Source organism: Protopterus annectens, chromosome 12.part0 (genome assembly GCF_019279795.1).
Source record: "Protopterus annectens isolate FY-2018-M chromosome 12.part0, PAN1.0, whole genome shotgun sequence".
NCBI lineage: Eukaryota > Metazoa > Chordata > Ceratodontiformes > Protopteridae > Protopterus > Protopterus annectens.
In genome coordinates this window covers 1,291,759,273-1,291,777,815 of record NC_056746.1, presented here as the reverse complement: position 1 = coordinate 1,291,777,815, position 18,543 = coordinate 1,291,759,273, and the positions used below count along the sequence as shown (strand labels likewise).

Below are 18,543 nucleotides of genomic sequence, written 5' to 3'. Positions count from 1 at the left end.
AGTGTTCTCTTTCTTTCTTGTTTGTTTGACACCATTTTCATGAAACAGTAATTTGTTAATAAAACTAGAAGTATTAAATATGAAGTATCATTGAACATCCATGCCCATAATTCTAAGTACTAGCTGTGATGAAAGGAGGTAATGCCACCACAGCTAGCTGGAATTTTGTAAATAATTATATGTCATTTGTGAAAATCAATTTGTGAAAATCAAACTGATTTATACAAGATGCTGGTGTTACAAATGCATTAGAACTGTATATCATGTATATATCAAACTGATTTGTACAGACATTTGTGTTGAAAAGGTATGTGTAAAGTGCTTGTGTTTGAAATGTACCCACAATGTGCCTTACTGGAGAGAACAGAAATGTACATGCACTATTGTAACTGTTTAAATGTATATGTTGTAACAGAGGAAAATGGAGGGTTAATCTCTTTCCAGTCCTGAAATTAAATCATTTCATAGGCTAGACCATAAAGATGCTATCTCACAGATTTCAATGCAGCCAGAGACACAAAGTCTGTACTAGGAAGCTTTCTGTATTGTCTTTGGGGTTGAACTAATCACTACTCTGGATGCCCAGAGGTATACAATTGTTTTATGACTTCCAGAACCTACCAAAGATCTGAGCAAAAGCCCTTGTGTGTATATTTTTACAGGTTGGTGCTAAATACTGCCAGTTGCCAGCAATGGGGTTTGCATGATTACTAGAAGTTAGATGACCAGAAATGATGTCATTCTGCAAGCTATCCCAGCAGTAATATTTTAGATATTATTTTGTGAAATCTCTTAGTGAGACAGAGCATTCTGTATTCTATCTTGGGTGACAACAACAAGAAGTACCACTTACCACATCATCTGCCTTGCTCTATTAAGTAAGTTATTAGGGAATAGTATAATCTTCTTAAATTTAGTCAGGAATAGTGAAGCTTCGTTTAGATATTGTTTTTCTTTATTTGTCTGAGCCTGTCCTACACCTTTATTTTAAATATTTCCTGTGGTTTTAAACTCTGATGTCACTGTGAATATATATTTAGTATTGTCTTATTCTTTTATTATTTATTATTAAATACATTTACACCTTTCATTGTGGCTAATCTTTGTAGAGATATTCGAGTTTTGACAGTGCTTGCATATTTATTTGGTGACACTGTGTGGGACACTCCTAATAGCCTTGATCTTGATCAAACTACCATTTGTATTAGTATTAATATTACTCAGTAAAATTTGACGTCCTTTGTTAAGGGCCTTAAAGTAGCTGGCAAGGGATTCTGGTGGCAGTAATAACCACCTTATAGTCTGGGCAGAAGGGGGCATAGCTAGTAAACCTGTGCCAGCCTTTCCCAAGTGTGTGTGTGTGTGTGTGTGTGTGTGTGTGTGTGTGTGTGTCTGTGTAAAACAAATCTCCAGAGTGTGCATGTCAGCTACTTGGGCAGGGACACAAAGCACTGGTTGGACAGAGAGAGTGTTGGAGGACTTGGCTTGGAATCCTGGCTAAAGACTCAACTCTATAGCTGTGCCAGTGGGGAGTCTTACTGGGGATCTGGAGAAAGAGGGAGAAACCAACCCCTGACTGACTGCAGTCTCTGTCTGCTCTTAAGGGAAATTGCACTTGCAGAGAGATGGATCAGGAAATACTGTGTGCGTACCTGTTATCCTCCCAGTGAACGTTACCCACAGGTACCAGTGGTGAGGATTGAGGCTCCTTGATTACTGGTCTAGTGGTGGGTCATCACAGTAGCAATAACAAAATGTTATTGCAGGATATTAGATCACTGGCAGTGACATCAATTTATTACATGATTTTTAGATCATGATGCAAAGTTTTACATTAATGCATACACTGTTTGCACCCAGAAAAGTACATTGCAGCCCCATGGTGCATAATAAATCAGATTATTATACCTGCTAATAGGTTTGAAGGACAAGACGTATGCTTTGGCACACAGCATTTGAGTTATATGTGGGTACTGACTGACTACATGACTTTGGATAGTTCCATTCTAGTGTTTTCCTTTTGTCTGGATATCGTTGGCTCATTTTTCTAGCAGTGTCTCCAGGTTAATGTGATAATATAAAAGTGATAACATGTGGCAGTGATTTCAAACAAATGTTGCTGTATTCACAGCTCAGTATTTTATCTCTAGGCTATACTGTTTAGAACTGAGGAGTTAAAAAAAGAAAACAATGAACATTTTTTCCACGTTTTTTAGAAAAAATAAAACAAATGTATTGTTGCACCAAAGCAAGCCATACTCCACATTATTTAAAAATGTCATGTGAACAGTAATATTTTTCATGCACGGCTGCTCTTTTCCAGCTTTACATTTTGGACTAAAAGATGGGAAAGTCACGGTGTAATCACAAGTAGTTATCTTCCTCTTCATCATCTTCCTCATCCTCCTGTGCTAGTGCTTTGATGTCATGGGTGATGTCTGTGATTTTCTTGTTGAAGAATTCAGATTCGGAACGAACGGACCAGCTGTCATAACTGCGAACAACGGAGGCAGATGCACTGCTCTTGCTCCTTTTAATTCTACCAAAGCTATCTGTTAGTATACCACCTTCTCGGAAGCCAATGCTCTCCAGGAAGCTCTCAAAGTAGCCTATGTCCTTGTCTGGAATAAATGGCCGCATTCCTGAAAAAAAGAGGTTATTAAAATTAAGGATATGCTGCCATTTATATAGATTTATACTTCTCTATGCTGATAACATACTTGAGCATTTATTTGCTACAAATGGGATGCTATGAATGATGATTCATATTCTGCTTCTGTATAACATTGGTGGTTTTTAAATGATGCCCACTGATATGAATGACATTTAATGTGAATTATTATCTTGGCTAATACTATTTTAACCTAGATCTGTTCTCCTTACAGTGCAATAAATAGTTTACTTGTCCTTTCTGTATATATGTGCATTATTGTAATGTTTATTTGGTTGTAACATTTGTAAATTCTGTTTATACATTGTTTACTTTTATAATACAGCTGCAGTTAATGTCTGAAAGTGGACCTGAGTCTTATTTATGGTGTACCGGGTAGTGACCCAGATTTGACTTACAGTACAAATGCTATATGATCATCTGGCAGCCAGCCATTTTTTTCCTCCTCCTTTAGGAGATTGTGTGATCACTCTTTATTGCAGTACTATCTCATGGTGGAGGCCAGTGAATAGCCTGAAGCATGTTTAAAAACTATGCTTGGCAGATGGTATCAACGGTATCTCAGAGGGTGGATGTGTGTGTAAATGCACATATGCACACACAGACACACACACAGACACACACACACACACACACACACACACACACACACACACACACACACACACACACACACACACACACACTACAAATTTCAGCATACATGATAAAGCTGTATGGAGCTAGGGAATGCTGTCTAAAATGAACCACCTCTCATTGGTGTGTACTAGACTAATGACCATAAGGGTCTTTTTAGCCTAGCCATGCATCCCACATCTCTGACAAGTTCTGGTACCCTTGATAAGTGTAAGCAGGGGTTTGGGAGATGAAACATTTACAAGCAGGGGCCTGAGAGATGAACTATTTACAGGTTGCCTGTGTCCATTAGAGACATAGGTGCCAAGCTAGGGATGAATTTCCTGTTCCCCATCCAATTGTCCAAGCTGCACTTGAATTGGGTTAGAGAAGAACTCTGCTTCGCATGGATGGGGAACCTGTCCAGAGATGGGGTAGTCTCTTTGATACAAACCTGTCTCCCCAGCAGATCCTATTTATATCATAGTCAGGGATTGAGTCTTTAGAATGGGTAATTCTGGTGTTGTTTGTTTTGCTGATATGCTGGAGGTCCATCAGGGTGGAGTCTAACAAAGCCCTGTATGCCAGGCATAGATCTCCCCTCAGCAGTTTGTAGGAGACAAAATACAGGGATAGGGTCTTGAGGCAGTCTACACAGGATGTTTTACTTACACCCTGTATTCTTTTAGTGAGGAATCTCTGTTGACGTTCCATTTCGTGGATATGCCTGGTTAGGTACATACCAAAGGGGGCATTGTACTCAATGATTGGTCAGATGAATGCTGAATTCAGTGGAACAATGACTTCCTTGGACATAATACCATACCTTTGTTTACAAGTTGTGCAACATAGAATGATTTTCTCACCACTGTAGACATGTGATGATCAAAGGCTAGATTATTGTCTATGTGTGTCCCTAAGTCCCCGACTACTGGGTCAGTTCTAATGTAATGGCCATATTGTTTGCCTAGATGTCTGACTCTCACCTCTGGGAAGGGGAGCAATTGGCCCGATGCACCATTTGAAGAGAGGTCAGTGGTCTGAGGACAATCTTGGAAATGAAAGTTTAAAGTAACAAAAATATATGTATAAAGATTCTGATGTATACAGAGACAAAATGTAGTATATCAAATGGTACTTCATAAAAACGAACTAAATGTTTTTGTTTATATATGCCCGGTAAGACAGTGAGGTTGCCTGAAACATCTTGGTTCATTATCTCACTGGAACAACATTCTGCTAAGCACTCTGTCATCAAGTGCAGATCAGTAGAAGTTTGAGTGAAAAAACTTTCGCCAACAGTGGATATTACTTTTTTTCCTCCACTGTTGGGCACCCTTGAAGCACTTATAATTAAGTTTGAGGGGTGTGAAAAATAATAATAATAAAATATCTTCAAGGTGCACCAGAAGTTTTTTTGTCTATTTTATTTTCTATCAATCGATACTTAATGAAAGAGTTGTTGATCACTTGATATGTACCCATCTCCACTTAGAGCCAGAAAGTGCTTTTTGAAAGAATATGGTGCTCTTGCCATTTGATAAATTTACTGAATCACACAGAATACAAGCAAAACACACAAATCCTGACTGAAAAATTCCATGAGGTACAAAATGTGTATTAAGTATAATTAATCCATCTGTTACTTAAAATCAGACAAGCAAAATAATAAAGTACTTGGGGATGGGGGGGGGGGGGTTCGTAGGCACCCAGCTTATTATTACTTTTGTAGGAATATAAAAAGCCATGAAAAGTAAAACAATGTCATAAAATAGCATACTTTAATTAAAAATAAAGATGCATGCAGAAGAAATGGAATTTACAATGTTTACATAAAGAGCTCTATGAATTATAAATATTTAATATCACGTGTACAAAAAATTATAAAGACAGACTACAAAGTTATGTTGTTAAAGCGTCAAAGGTTGTTATAGTTCAGAATACTTTTCTCAGTGACAGGAAAAGTAGAATCTCAGACCAATTTGGAAAGAAATGTCTGCAGCTCTATCCTTCAGCTATCTGGATTGTCAGACACACATGAACACTCAGTCTGAAATCCTCTGTTAGTTAACAGAGAAGGAAAGCATTAGAAAAGTAGGAAAGTAAAGTATTAGCGAAGCTTACCTAAACCACTTTGTAGGTGAGCAGAGATGCCATTAAGTGTGTGTGTGATGTGTAACTGCAGTATCCAGCACTGAAGCAGTGAGGTCAGCCATCTTGAAGCATGCCTGGCTGAGGTTACATGCCCCAACATGCCCCACTGAAGAATATGCAGATACAGCGAAGGGTAAGACTGTGGAGTCAGTGAAGCAACTGCACCAGTCCAGATCCAAACATAACACATACTACCATTTCAAACACTGACTTTTCTGCTGCTGACAACTTAAGAAGCTGGTGAAAGGGAAGTAGGCATTTCAAAAGTAAAATGGCAGGAAACCAGTAAAGGAAGCCTGGGGGCTCTCAATGCCAAATTATGGACAGGGAAGAACTGTGATTATGTCTCATCTTCCACTCACCCCACGACAAGCCCTTAGGCCACCCTCAGATTGCCTTTCCTTTTTTGAAAAATGTAGGAAACTATCACAGACAACAGATGAGTACGGCAAATGATAATCCAGAAATACAGACTGCAGTTACCAGCTGTCCCTCTCATTCAGGGAATACCACCAGTACCCAAGGATCAGGCATGTGAATACCCCCGGTACACAGGCAACAGATGAGTACGGCAAATGATAATCCAGAAATACACACTGCAGTTACCAGTTGTCCCTCTCATTCAGGGAATACCACCAGTACCCAAGGATCAGGCACGTGAATACCCCCGGTACTCAATGATCAGACACAGGAATACCCTGGTACCCAAGAATCAGGCACACCTTTTGCAGTCCCTGCTGGATGAACTATTACAGCAAGCAGTCATAGAAAGCCTACCCAAGAGAGAACAGGCTAAAGGATTTTACTCTGGGCTTTTCTTAGTGCCACAAAGGATAGATGTTAAATGTCTATCACTGGTGCTTCTACCCAGAACATGTTCCTAAATGTTCCAAAGTTAAATGTTACAGGCCCTAATTCACTTTCTCCTCTTCTCCTAAGCATAGATGGTTACCATTGATGTAAAGGATGCCTGCCTACATGGTTATCACGGGTGTAAAGAATGTATGCCTAGATGGTTACAATGGTTGTTAAGGATGCCTGCCTAGATGGTTACCATGGATGTAAAGGATGCCTGCCTAGATGGTTACAATGGATGAAAAGGATGCGTACCTCTACATTTCCATGCTCAGAACGACAGACACTTTCTCAGATTCCTAGAAAGTGGATGCCAGGACAAATTATCCTGTTTGATCTTTAGTTTACCTACTGCTCCTAGTGTGTTCACAAAATGTCTGGTTCCAGTTATAGGAAAAAAGCATTCATATGTACCCTTTCTTAGATCACTACCTCATTCAGGCCCAGCCTCTAGAGGAGTCTGAAGGGGCACTGATACATAATTTGAATTATTTCCACTACCAGAATTGTTCTGTTAATCATTACAAATCTAACCTAGTTCCTGCAAGGAAACTGGTCATTCTGGTAGCATTGCTGGACAATCTAGGGCAAGTAACATTTCTCCTAAAGGAGAGTTATTTCAATAAATGGCCGAGAAGGAAAAGAACTGTGTAAGGAACCTTCTGTGGGTTCTACAATATAAGGATTTGGTGCTCCTCATGGCTCTTCTATTGAGGCTATGCATGAGGGGATTACAGAAGAATTTCTGAAGTGTGTGACACCAACATAGCCAGCACTCAGAAGTCATTATTTCCCAGGTAACCATGTGTAACAAACAGGAAGTCTCATGTTGGAGTCACTAGGCCAAGAAAAATCTGGTTACCCCTTTCAGACAGGCTATAGAAACTCATCCTCAGATATCTCTGACCCACTGGAGGAAACCACTCAGCAAGTCTAAGACCTGTTACTAGGAAGCCCTACCTAGGAACTTGCCATAATTTTAAGCACTCAGGTAGAAGCACTTTTGCAGTATAGTTCATTCCCCATCACATTTAAATTATTCTAGACATCCAAAGGTCAGGTTGAAGACCTCCCTCCCATAATTTCCAAGATAGTCAGCGTTTTTTTTTTTTTGTCAGTTTTTTTTTGGGGGGGGGGTCTACATTTTTTGGGACTTATTAGCCCAGATAATGGAAGGCAAGTCATGGGAGTAAGGGAAGGCTTCCATCTGGGTTGAGCCCTTGCATGATATTCAATGCTTTGCCAGACCTGTGGAGTCTGGGCAAGAAAAAAATAAAGATGGGATAGGCTCATGTTTCCCTTTATATCCAAGATATGGTGATATCTCTGGGTAAAAGGGTCTATACTACGATGTCAAAATGTCGTAATATCGAACACCTAAACATCGACCCATATTCATCGAAATGCATTTACGCAAATTGGTGAATACTTACAGTGTAAAAAATCACGTGCCTCGCAATCCAACATAACTAACCTAACCTAAAACAAACCCAACCATGTGGGGGGCTTCACCCCCCACACCCCCCCCAACATGGGGGGCTGTGCCCCCCACACTCCCCTAACTAAATATACTAACTCCGAGATCACACTACAGCAGACAAAAGGGCAGCACTGTGTAGTTGGCATAAACACATTACACAATGTCAGAATGCAGAATGCACATAGGACTAGAAGCGGAATGTTTTTGGAACGATAAGACACACACAAAATGAAATTTTAATTTAAATTCTCCAGTTATTAAATAGGTACTTCATACCTAATTTTAATATTCATTATTGAGTCATTAACCATCTCGGACAGCTAAAAGTCTGATTTCAATGCAATTATATACACATCTTTTTATGATATTTGTTAGCAAATAACTTATATATAAAGTACATGACAGATATTAACTATGACATTGTGTAATGTGTTTATGCCTTTAAGTATTGTTGGCTATGGATGTGTAATGGAGTTTGGCGCCTAAATTTGTATAAAATATGGAGCAGCAGCTGAAGTAAATTGTTCTGATGAAGTCTGCCTTTTGGCGGATGAAAGCGCTTAACATACTTTGTATTTGGAGTGGAATATAATTCTGTCGTGAATTTTTTATTTTGTTCTGTGTTTATTAAACAGTTTTTTCAGGGAAGCTGCGTATAGCCTTTATTACCGTTATTCTGACCAGTCGAGTTTTGTTAATTTGAGTGGATTCTGCTTACTGCTTTACCTATTATGGAAAGTTACTTAGGAAGTTCTGCTTTCTCCTATTATCAAAGAATATGTGAAGGTACACTCTGTTGTGCAATATGCAATTAGTAACTATTTCAGTTTGGAAAATTTAGTACAATACTTCTTACTTTTAGTAAAACTAAATTCTTAACTATTTTTTGAATTTCTATGAATTTAATATACATCGTTATCATTAATAAAAATAGCTATTTTTTGGCAACAGGCTTTATTCTTAGTGGCCTAGATGGTAACCATCATGGCTAAAAACTGTAAAAAGGTAACGATAATTTTAATTTCTCAGTAGTACAGGTAAACATAAACTTTTGAGTTAACACGGTGTTTACTAATTAATACATTTTTAGTTTTCATAATAAATGTTATGAAGAATACATGCAGTGAGATTTAGAAGTATCTTCTACATTATAATAAGCAGTTATGCAATATGAGTGGTCACGTGCAGGGAGTAGAACATTCGAAATGAGTGGTCACGTGCAGGGTGTGGGCCATTCGAAATGAGTGGTCATGTGCAGGGTGTGGGCCATTCGGAATAAGTGGTCACGTGCAGGGTGTGGGCCATTCGGAATGAGTGGTCATGTGCAGGGAGTGGGCCATTTAGAATGAGTGGTCACGTGCAGGGAGTGGGCCATTTGGAATGAGTGGTCACTTGCAGGGTGTATGCCACTCAGAATAAGTGGTCACATGCAGGGAGTGGGCCATTCGGAATGAGTGGTCACATGCAGGGAATGGGCCATTCGGAATGAGTGGTCATGTGCAGGATGTGGGTCACTCAGAATGAGTGGTCATGTGCAGGGAATGGGCCATTCAGAATGAGTGGTCACATGCAGGGAGTGGGCCATTCAGAATGAGTGGTCACATGCAGGGAGTGGGCCATTCAGAATGAGTGGTCATGTCCAGGGAGTGGGCCATTTGGAATGAGTGGTCACATGCGAGGTGTGGGCCATTTGGAATGAGTGGTCACGTGCAAGATGTGGGCCACTCAGAATGAGTTGTCACGTGCAAGGTGTGGGCCATTCGAAGACACACTAAATATGATCAAGGAAGGCTGAAAAATCCTGCAGCCTGCATACTACGCTAATAGTGGTTTATTGTCATGGTAATGAGCAGTATTATTAAAATGAGGGACTTCACAGATGCAAATGAGGATAAATAATACAGCAGATTGATTCAGAGGCATTATATATTGTGACGTGATGTATTAGCTCCAGAACTATTAACTGCAGTAAAATGTTGGCGTTGCAGGAGATAAATCACAGAATGATGCATGGGGTAGCCACAGCATTAACAATCCTGTATGTGCAGTGATCTGAATGTGCAACCAAAAATTACAGTGCTGCATGTCATTGTCATAAGAGGTGCATTGTTGTCACTTCACACCTATCAATTCATTCACTTCTCAATGCTGAAACTGTAGACTGCTACTGTGTGGATAGAGTCACCATACAGGAGCTGGTCAAGATGTGACACTGTCATTTGTAGGCCATGGAATGCATGCAGTACTTATCCCTGTGGATACCTGGGCATTTGTGACTTACAGAATATTAGCTACAGAGACTTTTTAGTGACCAGCAGAGTAGAGGACAAGGTATGGATATCCCAGGCATCTGCCTGAAGGATGCCATACCAGTTCCTTGATGCCATGCTACAGCATGGGGGGGATCAAAACTGGTTCTGTCCTCTACGCCATGCTACAGCATGAGGGGGGCATAAGTGGTTCTGTCCTTGATACCATGCCACAGCATGAGGGGGAGCATAAGTGGTTCCATCCTTGATACCATGCTACAGCATGAGAGGGAGCATAACTGGTTCCATCCTCCAATCCATGCTGCTGCATGAGGGGGATCATAACTGGTTCTATCCTCAATACCATGCTACAGCAAGAGGGGGAGCATAAGTGGTTCCATCCTTGATACCCTGCTACAGCATGAGGGGGAGCATAAGTGGCTTCGTCCCCGATACCATGCTACAGCATGAGGGGGATCATAAGTGGTTCCATTGTTGATACCATGACACAGCATGAGAGGGAGCATAACTGGTTCCATCCTCCAATCCATGCTGCTGCATGAGGGGGATCATAACTGGTTTTATCCTTGATACCATGCTACAGCAAGAGGGGGAGCATAAGTGGTTTCATCCTCGATACCCTGCTACAGCATGAGGGGGAGCATAAGTGGTTTTGTCCCCGATACCATGCTACAGCATGAGGGGGATTATAAGTGGTTCCATCGTCGATACCATGACACAGCATGAGGGGTAGCATAAGTGGTTCCATCCTCTATGCCATGGTACAGCATGAGGGGGAGCATAAGTGGTTCCATCCTCGATACCATGCTACAGCATGAGGGGGATCATAAGTGGTTCCATCCTCGATACCATGCTACAGCATGAAGGGGATCATAAGTGGTTCTGTCCTGAATACCATGCTACAGCATGAGGGGGATCATAAGTGGTTCCATCCTCGATACCATGCTACAGCATGAGAGGGAGCATAAGTGGTTCTGTCCCCAATACCATGCTACAGCATGAGGGGGAGCCTAAGTGGTTCTGTCCTTGATACCATGCTACAGCATGAGGGGGGTCATAAGTGGTTCCATCCTCGATACCATGCTACAGCATGAGAGGGAGCATAAGTGGTTCTGTCCCCAATACCATGCTACAGCATGAGGTTGAGCCTACGTGGTTCCATCCTTGATACCATGCTACAGCATGAGGGGGATCATAAGTGGTTCCATCCTCAATACCATGCTACAGCATGAGAGGGAGCATAAGTGGTTCTGTCCCCAATGCCATGCTACAGCATGAGGGGGAGCCTAAGTGGTTACGTCCTTGATACCATGCTACAGCATGAGGGGGAGAATAAGTGGTTCCGTCCTCGATACCATGCTACAGCATGAGGGGGAGCATAATTGGTTCCATCCTCGATACCATGCTACAGCATGAGGGGGAGCATAAGTGGTTCCATCCTCGATGCCATGCTACAGCATGAAGGGGAGCATAAGTGGTTCCGTCCTCGATACTATGCTACAGCATGAGGGGGATCATAAATGGTTCCATCCTCGATACCATGCTACAGCATGAGGGTGAGCACAAATGGTTCCATCCTCGATACCATGCTACAGCATGAGGGGGATCATAAGTGGTTCTGTACTGAATGCCATGCTACAGCATGAGGGGGAGCATAAGTGGTTCCGTCCTCGATACCATGCTACAGCATGAGGGGGATCATAAGTGGTTCCATCCTCGATACCATGCTACAGCATGAGGGGGATCATAAGTGGTTCTGTACTGAATGCCATGCTACAGCATGAGGGGGAGCATATGTGGTTCCGTCCTCGATACCATGCTACAGCATGAGGGGGAGCATAAGTGGTTCCATCCTCGATACCATGCTACAGCATGAGGGGGATCATAAGCGGTTCCATCCTCGATACCATGCTACAGCATGAGGGGGAGCATAAGTGGTTCCATCCTCGATACCATGCAACAGCATGAGGGGGAGCATAAGTGGTTCTGTCTTCGATACCATGCTACAGCATGAGGGTGATCATAAGTGGCTCCATCCTCGATATCATGCTACAGCATGAGGGGGAACATAAGTGGTTCTGTCCTCGATACCATGCTACAGCATGAGGGGGATCATAAGTGGTTCCATCTTTGATACCATTCTACAACATGAGGGGGATCATAAGTAGTTCTGTCCTTGATACCATGCTACAGCATGAGGAGGAGCATAAGTGGTTCCGTTCTCTATACCATTCTACAGCATGAGGGGAATCATAAGTGGTTCTGTTCTCGATACCATGCTACAGCATGAGGGGGATCATAAGTGGTTCCATCCTCAATACCATGCTACAGCATGAGGGGGAGCATAAGTGGTTCTGTACTGAATGCCATGCTACAGCATGAGGGGGAGCATAAGTGGTTCCATCCACGATACCATGCTACCTCATGACAGGGAGCATAACTGGTTCCAGCCTTGATGCTATGCTACAGCATGAGGGGGATCATAAGTGGTTCCATCCTCGATACCTCACTACAGCATGAGGGGGATCATAAGTGGTTCCATCCTCGATACCATGCTACAGCATGAGGGGGAGCCTAAGTGGTTCCGTCCTTGATACCATGCTACAGCATGAGGGGGAGCATAAGTGGTTCCGTCCTCGATATCATGCTACAGCATGAGGGGGAGCATAAGTGGTTCCGTCCTCGATACCATGCTACAGTATGAGGGGGATCATAAGGGATTCCATCCTCAATACTATGCTACAGCATGAGGGGGATCATAAGTGGTACTGTCCTCAATGCTATACTACAGCATGAGGGGGATCATAAGTGGTTCTGTCCTCGATACCATGCTACAGCATGAGGGGGAGCGTAAGTGGTTCCATCCTCAATACCATGCTGCAGCATGAGGGGGAGCATAAGTGGTTCCATCCTCGATACCATGCTACAGCATGAGGGGGATCATAAGTGTTTCCATCCTCGATACCATGCTACAGCATGAGGGGGAGCATAAGTGGTTCCGTCCTCGATACCATGCTACAGCATGAGGGGGATCATAAGTGGTTCCATCCTCCATACCATGCTACAGCATGAGGGGGATCATAAGTGGCTCCATCCTTGATACCATGCTACAGCATGAGGGGGAGCATAATTGGTTCTGTCATCGATACCATGCTACAGCATGAGGGGGATCATAAGTGGTTCTGTCCTCGATACCATGCTACAACATGAGGGGGATCATAAGTGGTTCCATCCTCAATACCATGCTACAGCATGAGGGGGAGCATAAGTAGTTCCATCCTCGATGCCATGCTACAGCATGAGGGGGAGCATAAGTGGTTCTGTACTGAATGCCATGCTACAGCATGAAGGGAGCATAAGTGGTTCCATCCTCGATACCATGCTACCGTATGAGGGGGAGCATAACTGGTGCCGTCCTTGATACCATGCTACAGCATGAGGGGGATCATAAGTGGTTCCATCCTCAATGCCATGCTACCGCATGAGGGGGATCATAACTGGTTCTTTCCTCGATACCATTCTACCGCATGAGGGGAAGCATAACTGGTTCCGTCCTCTATGCCATGCTACAGCATGAGGGGGATCATAAGTGGTTCCGTCCTCAATACCATGCTATAGCATGAGTGGGATCATAAGTGGTTCCGTCCTTGATACCATGATACAGCATGAGGGGGAACATAAGTGGTTTTGTCCTCGATACCATGCTACAGCATGAGGGAGAGCATAAGCGGTTTTGTCCTCTATGTCATGCTACAGCATGAGGGGGAGCATAAGTGGTTCCATTCTCGATGCCATGCTACAGTATGAGGGGGAGCATAAGTGGTTCTGTTATGTAACAAAGAAGAGAGCCGACACCATGCAGGCTTTTTATGACATAGTCTATTCCCCTGAGGTACTGGAGACCATTGATTGCATCCATATTGAAATAAAGTCCCCATCTGGTCAGCATGGAGGAAGGTATGTTAGCTGTGAAGGTTACCACTACAACTGCCCAGTGGCCTGTAATGCACAAAGTATATGACTGTCACATATGGCAGACATGGGACCTATATCAGTTGACTATGTGAGGAGATTTTCCTAGGGTGCAACTTATTGCAGATGCTATATGTGTTCAGGATCCATGCGTGATTACAACTATCTATCATCCATAGACTGGGGAAGACAGTGGTCACAGACCTGGGTCATAATAAAGCATGTGTTTAGGCTGCTGAAGGCCTGCTTTCATTGTCTGGATGCATTTGGTACTGCCTTGCAGTATGAGCCTGCCACATGTATTCAGATATTTTTACTCTGCACCATGTCACATTGCATAATTTTGAAAAAAAAAATAATTGCAGCAGGGAGTATGCATGTGGCTGGAACATGCCTTACTATATCAGGCAGTGGAAGGGGAACCCCATGAGGATCCTTTGGAGGAACTGGCAGCAGGGGGTGGGCTATGGCAGATTACCATGGAAACAGAATGCCATGCCACTGGCTAATAGGCAGCAGCCGATTCATAACTATGGGCCAGAATAAAGCATTATACAGAACACTAAAAATAATGCATGCAAATGTACTGCCAGCCAGTGCTCATCCATGTATAAACTGGCACAACATGCTTCAGACAAGCCACCCAAGTAACAAAGTACAGAGAGCAGGCACAATTATCATTTGCATAACTGGGGTGACTGGTTTTTTTAGGAGATAATAGAGTGGAAGGTACTATTCCCAGATATGACTTATGTATCCTGAAATGCATTTATGTTTTCAATGTATTGAGAACTGCGATTTTGTGAGCTTTGAGCATTAAACCTTGTACACAGCGTATTTCTTCCTAGAAAAAAATGACTACATTTCTTTCCTTGTGATTTTTGTTCAGACCATCATTGGATTAAAAGGTTGGAAAAAGCTCTAAAATGTATCTCAGGGCATCTATAAGCCTAAGGGAGACTCCAGGCTTAATTCAGTTATTTCCTCTAAGAGTGGTCTTGGTCATCTGGGACCTGCTGAAAGTATGTAGGAATAAACAAAGTTCAAGAATAAGACTGAAGTTCTTTCCTTCATCATGATTTTTGTTGAAACTATTTTTTTGATCAAAAGGTTGGAAAAATATCTAAAATTTACCTTCAGAACTTGTAATATGGTTCAGTAACACAGAAGTACTATAATGGAATATTTCCCCACACTCACTGTTGAACGCTGCCTGCTTGTTTTTTTTTTTTTTTAGATTACAGCACTATGTTAACCCCTCATCAAAAACACAGTCCTTGAGCCTGGCAAACTAGTTGATATCCTCTGTGCTGTGCATTAGACTAAAACTCTACCATCTGTCAAAATGTTGCACTTAAAAAATACCATCAAGATTTATTTCAAGTCATCATTACATGAAATATGTTGTTTAAAAAAACTCAGTAATGCACCTCAGAGGATCTAGGACCCCCCCATGGCTTAATGCAGTTATTTAATCCAGAGTTATGAGTGCAGTCTTGCCTAGTTAGGAAGTGTTGAATGAATGAATGAATGAATGCAGGAAAAAATTGAGGTAAACTATAAGGAAAGGAAGAAAAAAGTAATCCAGGTGACATGGATTGGCTAGAATGGGGGCTGGTGGGCTGAGGATGCACTAGGTGATGTGCATGGAGGGGGGAAGGATCAGCACAGGGTGTTGTGGGGCTCCTTATTTAAGGCCAGCCCTGCATAAATTAATTATCTTTATCTTATTCAATTGTTTCTTTGTCCTTTCTTTATTATTTTTAATTTGTAATTATTTTCTGTTTGTTGTTTTATTTTTCTGTTTCTTTTTTTTTTTTTATTTTGTATAGTAGCTTTAAATACTAAGTTGTATTTTAAAGGCATTCGTGGATTAAGTCATGTGGTTGGTCATTTGGCTTGCAGTTAGTTTAAAATGAGTTTACGTAATAAGGTCCTTTCCAAAAAATATGACAAAAGACCTTAATAAATTAATTTTCTCCAGATGCTGACATTTTTGGTGTTTTCCTGCAGCATTTTGTACAGCAGCTGCCATGGCAGGGCTAGTGGCAGGGCCGTGGTCTACAATCCCCAGCAGGCCCAGCCATCCCCTGCGTGTTGCCCACCTGTATCTTGGGCCACTTTTTTAGTGAGTGTAAGCTGGGGACAGCCAAGAGGCCACTTTTCATATCTCTGATAGGGCTTCACTGCCTAGCAACACTATTGTCCCCTCCAGTGGCACTACCAGGGATCAGGAATTTGTCACATGCAGGTAGTCAATGGACATAGAAGGGGATGTGTTAGATCAGTGGCTGAAGGCCTACATTGACTGACACAAGAAATACTCCTCTTGAGGCTGGTATAGTTACATCATCACCTACCCTACACATCAATATTTCAGACAGGGCCCACTGGGGAAGGTGGGCGGGGTCAGTAACATAGCTAGGGTGGGGTAAGAGGGGCAACTACTCCAGGTGAAAAGTGTGTGTGGGGGGTGCTATCAGTTGATGCTGATCTCTCTTTAATGCAATATGGGCTTTCAAAAACTGGTACTGCATTTGCTGTCAAACTTGAGTGCTGCAGTGCTTTGTGTAAGGTCTAAACTATAGTTGTTTCACAGTTTAAAAAAAAAAAAAAAAAAAAAATATATATATATATATATATATATATATATATATATATATATATATATTTTTTTTTAGCTAAAACCCTAGCACTTAGCTCTCTGTGTAAGCAGGATATAAACTGTCACAACTGCAAATCGCTAGCACAAAAGTTTCTTGACTTTGTGAATTCAAATGTCCTGGAGCAAATTGTCCATTCCCCGACAAGAGGAACAAACATACTAGACCTGGTCCTCACTAACATGTCAAACAGGTGCACTGCTGAAACTGTTGGACCCTCATTAGTTAAAAGTGACCACAAATCAGTCACCTTCGAACTGACACTAACACCAGGACTCACAGGGGGTGAAATCATGTTAAAAAACTTCACCGAGGCAAACTATACCCTCCTAGGTGAAGGTATAAATGCACTCCAAGCCCCACCCCAAGCTGAAAGTGAAAACTATGCCGAGGCTTACACTTGCTTAAGTGTATAAACTCATCTGTACCAATTAGAATCAAAGCCAGAGCCCCAAGTAAAATCAAGCTGCCATGGTAGACTTTCAGTATCAACAAACTCTACAATAAATGCAAAATGTTGCTGTCCAAGAAAACAAAGACAAGAACCCAACAATCGAAAAAGCACACTCCTCAGCCTTAACAGGCAAATAAGACAACTTGTCAAATCATTCAAGAGCTCCTTTGAGAGAAACCTAGCAAGTACTGCCAAAGATAACCATAAGGCCTTTCACAGTTATGTACGTAAACTAAAGGGTAGGACCAAAGTATGTGCAGGACTGGTGGTCAACAGTATCACACACACTGACCCCTCAGAGAAAGCGAACCTGCTCTTGGATAAGTTTGGCAAAAATTTCACTCCCTTATCCCCTCCTAACTTACAACAAACCCTCCCCCAAACCCCCACACCTTACATATCTGAAGAGCAGGTTCTCAAAGCCCTCTTCAAGTCAAAGAACACGACCTCTATGGGAGCAGAAGACATCCCAGGCTGTCTTCTAAACGGGCTAAAACATGAACTAGCATCACCACTAAGTACCCTTTTTAATCATAGCCTACCCAGAGGGTTTGTTCCTGTGAAATGGAGAACAGCTACAGTTATTCCCCTCCACAAAGGTGGCCTAGCAGCATACCCAGGGAATTACAGGCCCATAAGCCTGACCAGTCTCATCTGTAAGGCCAAGAAGCATATCATTGCGGACCCAAATAAAGACATAGATGACCTCCAAACCATGGACCCTACCCGATTCAGCTTTGTGAAGGGCAGATCCTGCCTGTTAACTCTGGTGGATTTCTTTCAAAGTGTAACCAAGGCCATTGATGAGGGCAAATCTGTGCACACAGCACGTCTCAACTTGGCAAAGGCTTTCAACACAATCCCACATTCAGGCATTACCAATAAACTTAGCAAACTGAATGTAAACCCCTTTGTTGTAATATGGGTTGCCAACTGGCTCACAAATTGGACACACACTATCAAAGTGGGTGACTCCAGATCAGTCAGCAAACCTGTTACCAGCAGGATGCCACAGGGTCAGTGCTGGGCCCCCTACTGTTTGGTATGTACTTCTCAGACATTCATGTCAAATCTAAAGGGTTGTGGCTGACCAAGTTTGCAGACAACTACAAACTAGGTGCAGTCATTGAATCCCAAAGTGATTTCAGTATATTCCAGGATGGTGTCACACAGACCAGTGACTGGTGTATAGTCACAGTCTCAAAATGAATGTAAAGAAATGCATAATTATTTCCTTTGCCACAAGCAATGTCCCTTCACACTATCAAATCAGTAACAATACCCTAAGTACCCATGAAGTGGTAAGGAACCTGGGATTACAGGTTGACTGTGACCTTAACCTTGACCACCATGTGTCTACTATTGTAAGGAAAGCTTTCCATGCAGCTCACTTGATTAGTAAAGACATC

The 18,543-nt window shown here is 42.2% G+C and overlaps 1 protein-coding gene across 1 annotated transcript in view; it reads right to left on the bottom strand.

Annotated features, from left to right (window-relative positions):
• Positions 1–1,542: 1,542 nt before the first annotated feature.
• Positions 1,543–18,543, bottom strand: part of CCM2L (CCM2 like scaffold protein) — a 382,173-nt gene continuing 365,172 nt past the window's right edge. Inside the window, exon 10 of the mRNA XM_044090342.1 lies at positions 1,543–2,642. Within this exon, the coding sequence (XP_043946277.1) occupies positions 2,365–2,642 (278 nt within the window). The 3' untranslated portion in view covers positions 1,543–2,364. The remainder of the gene's footprint in view (positions 2,643–18,543) is intronic.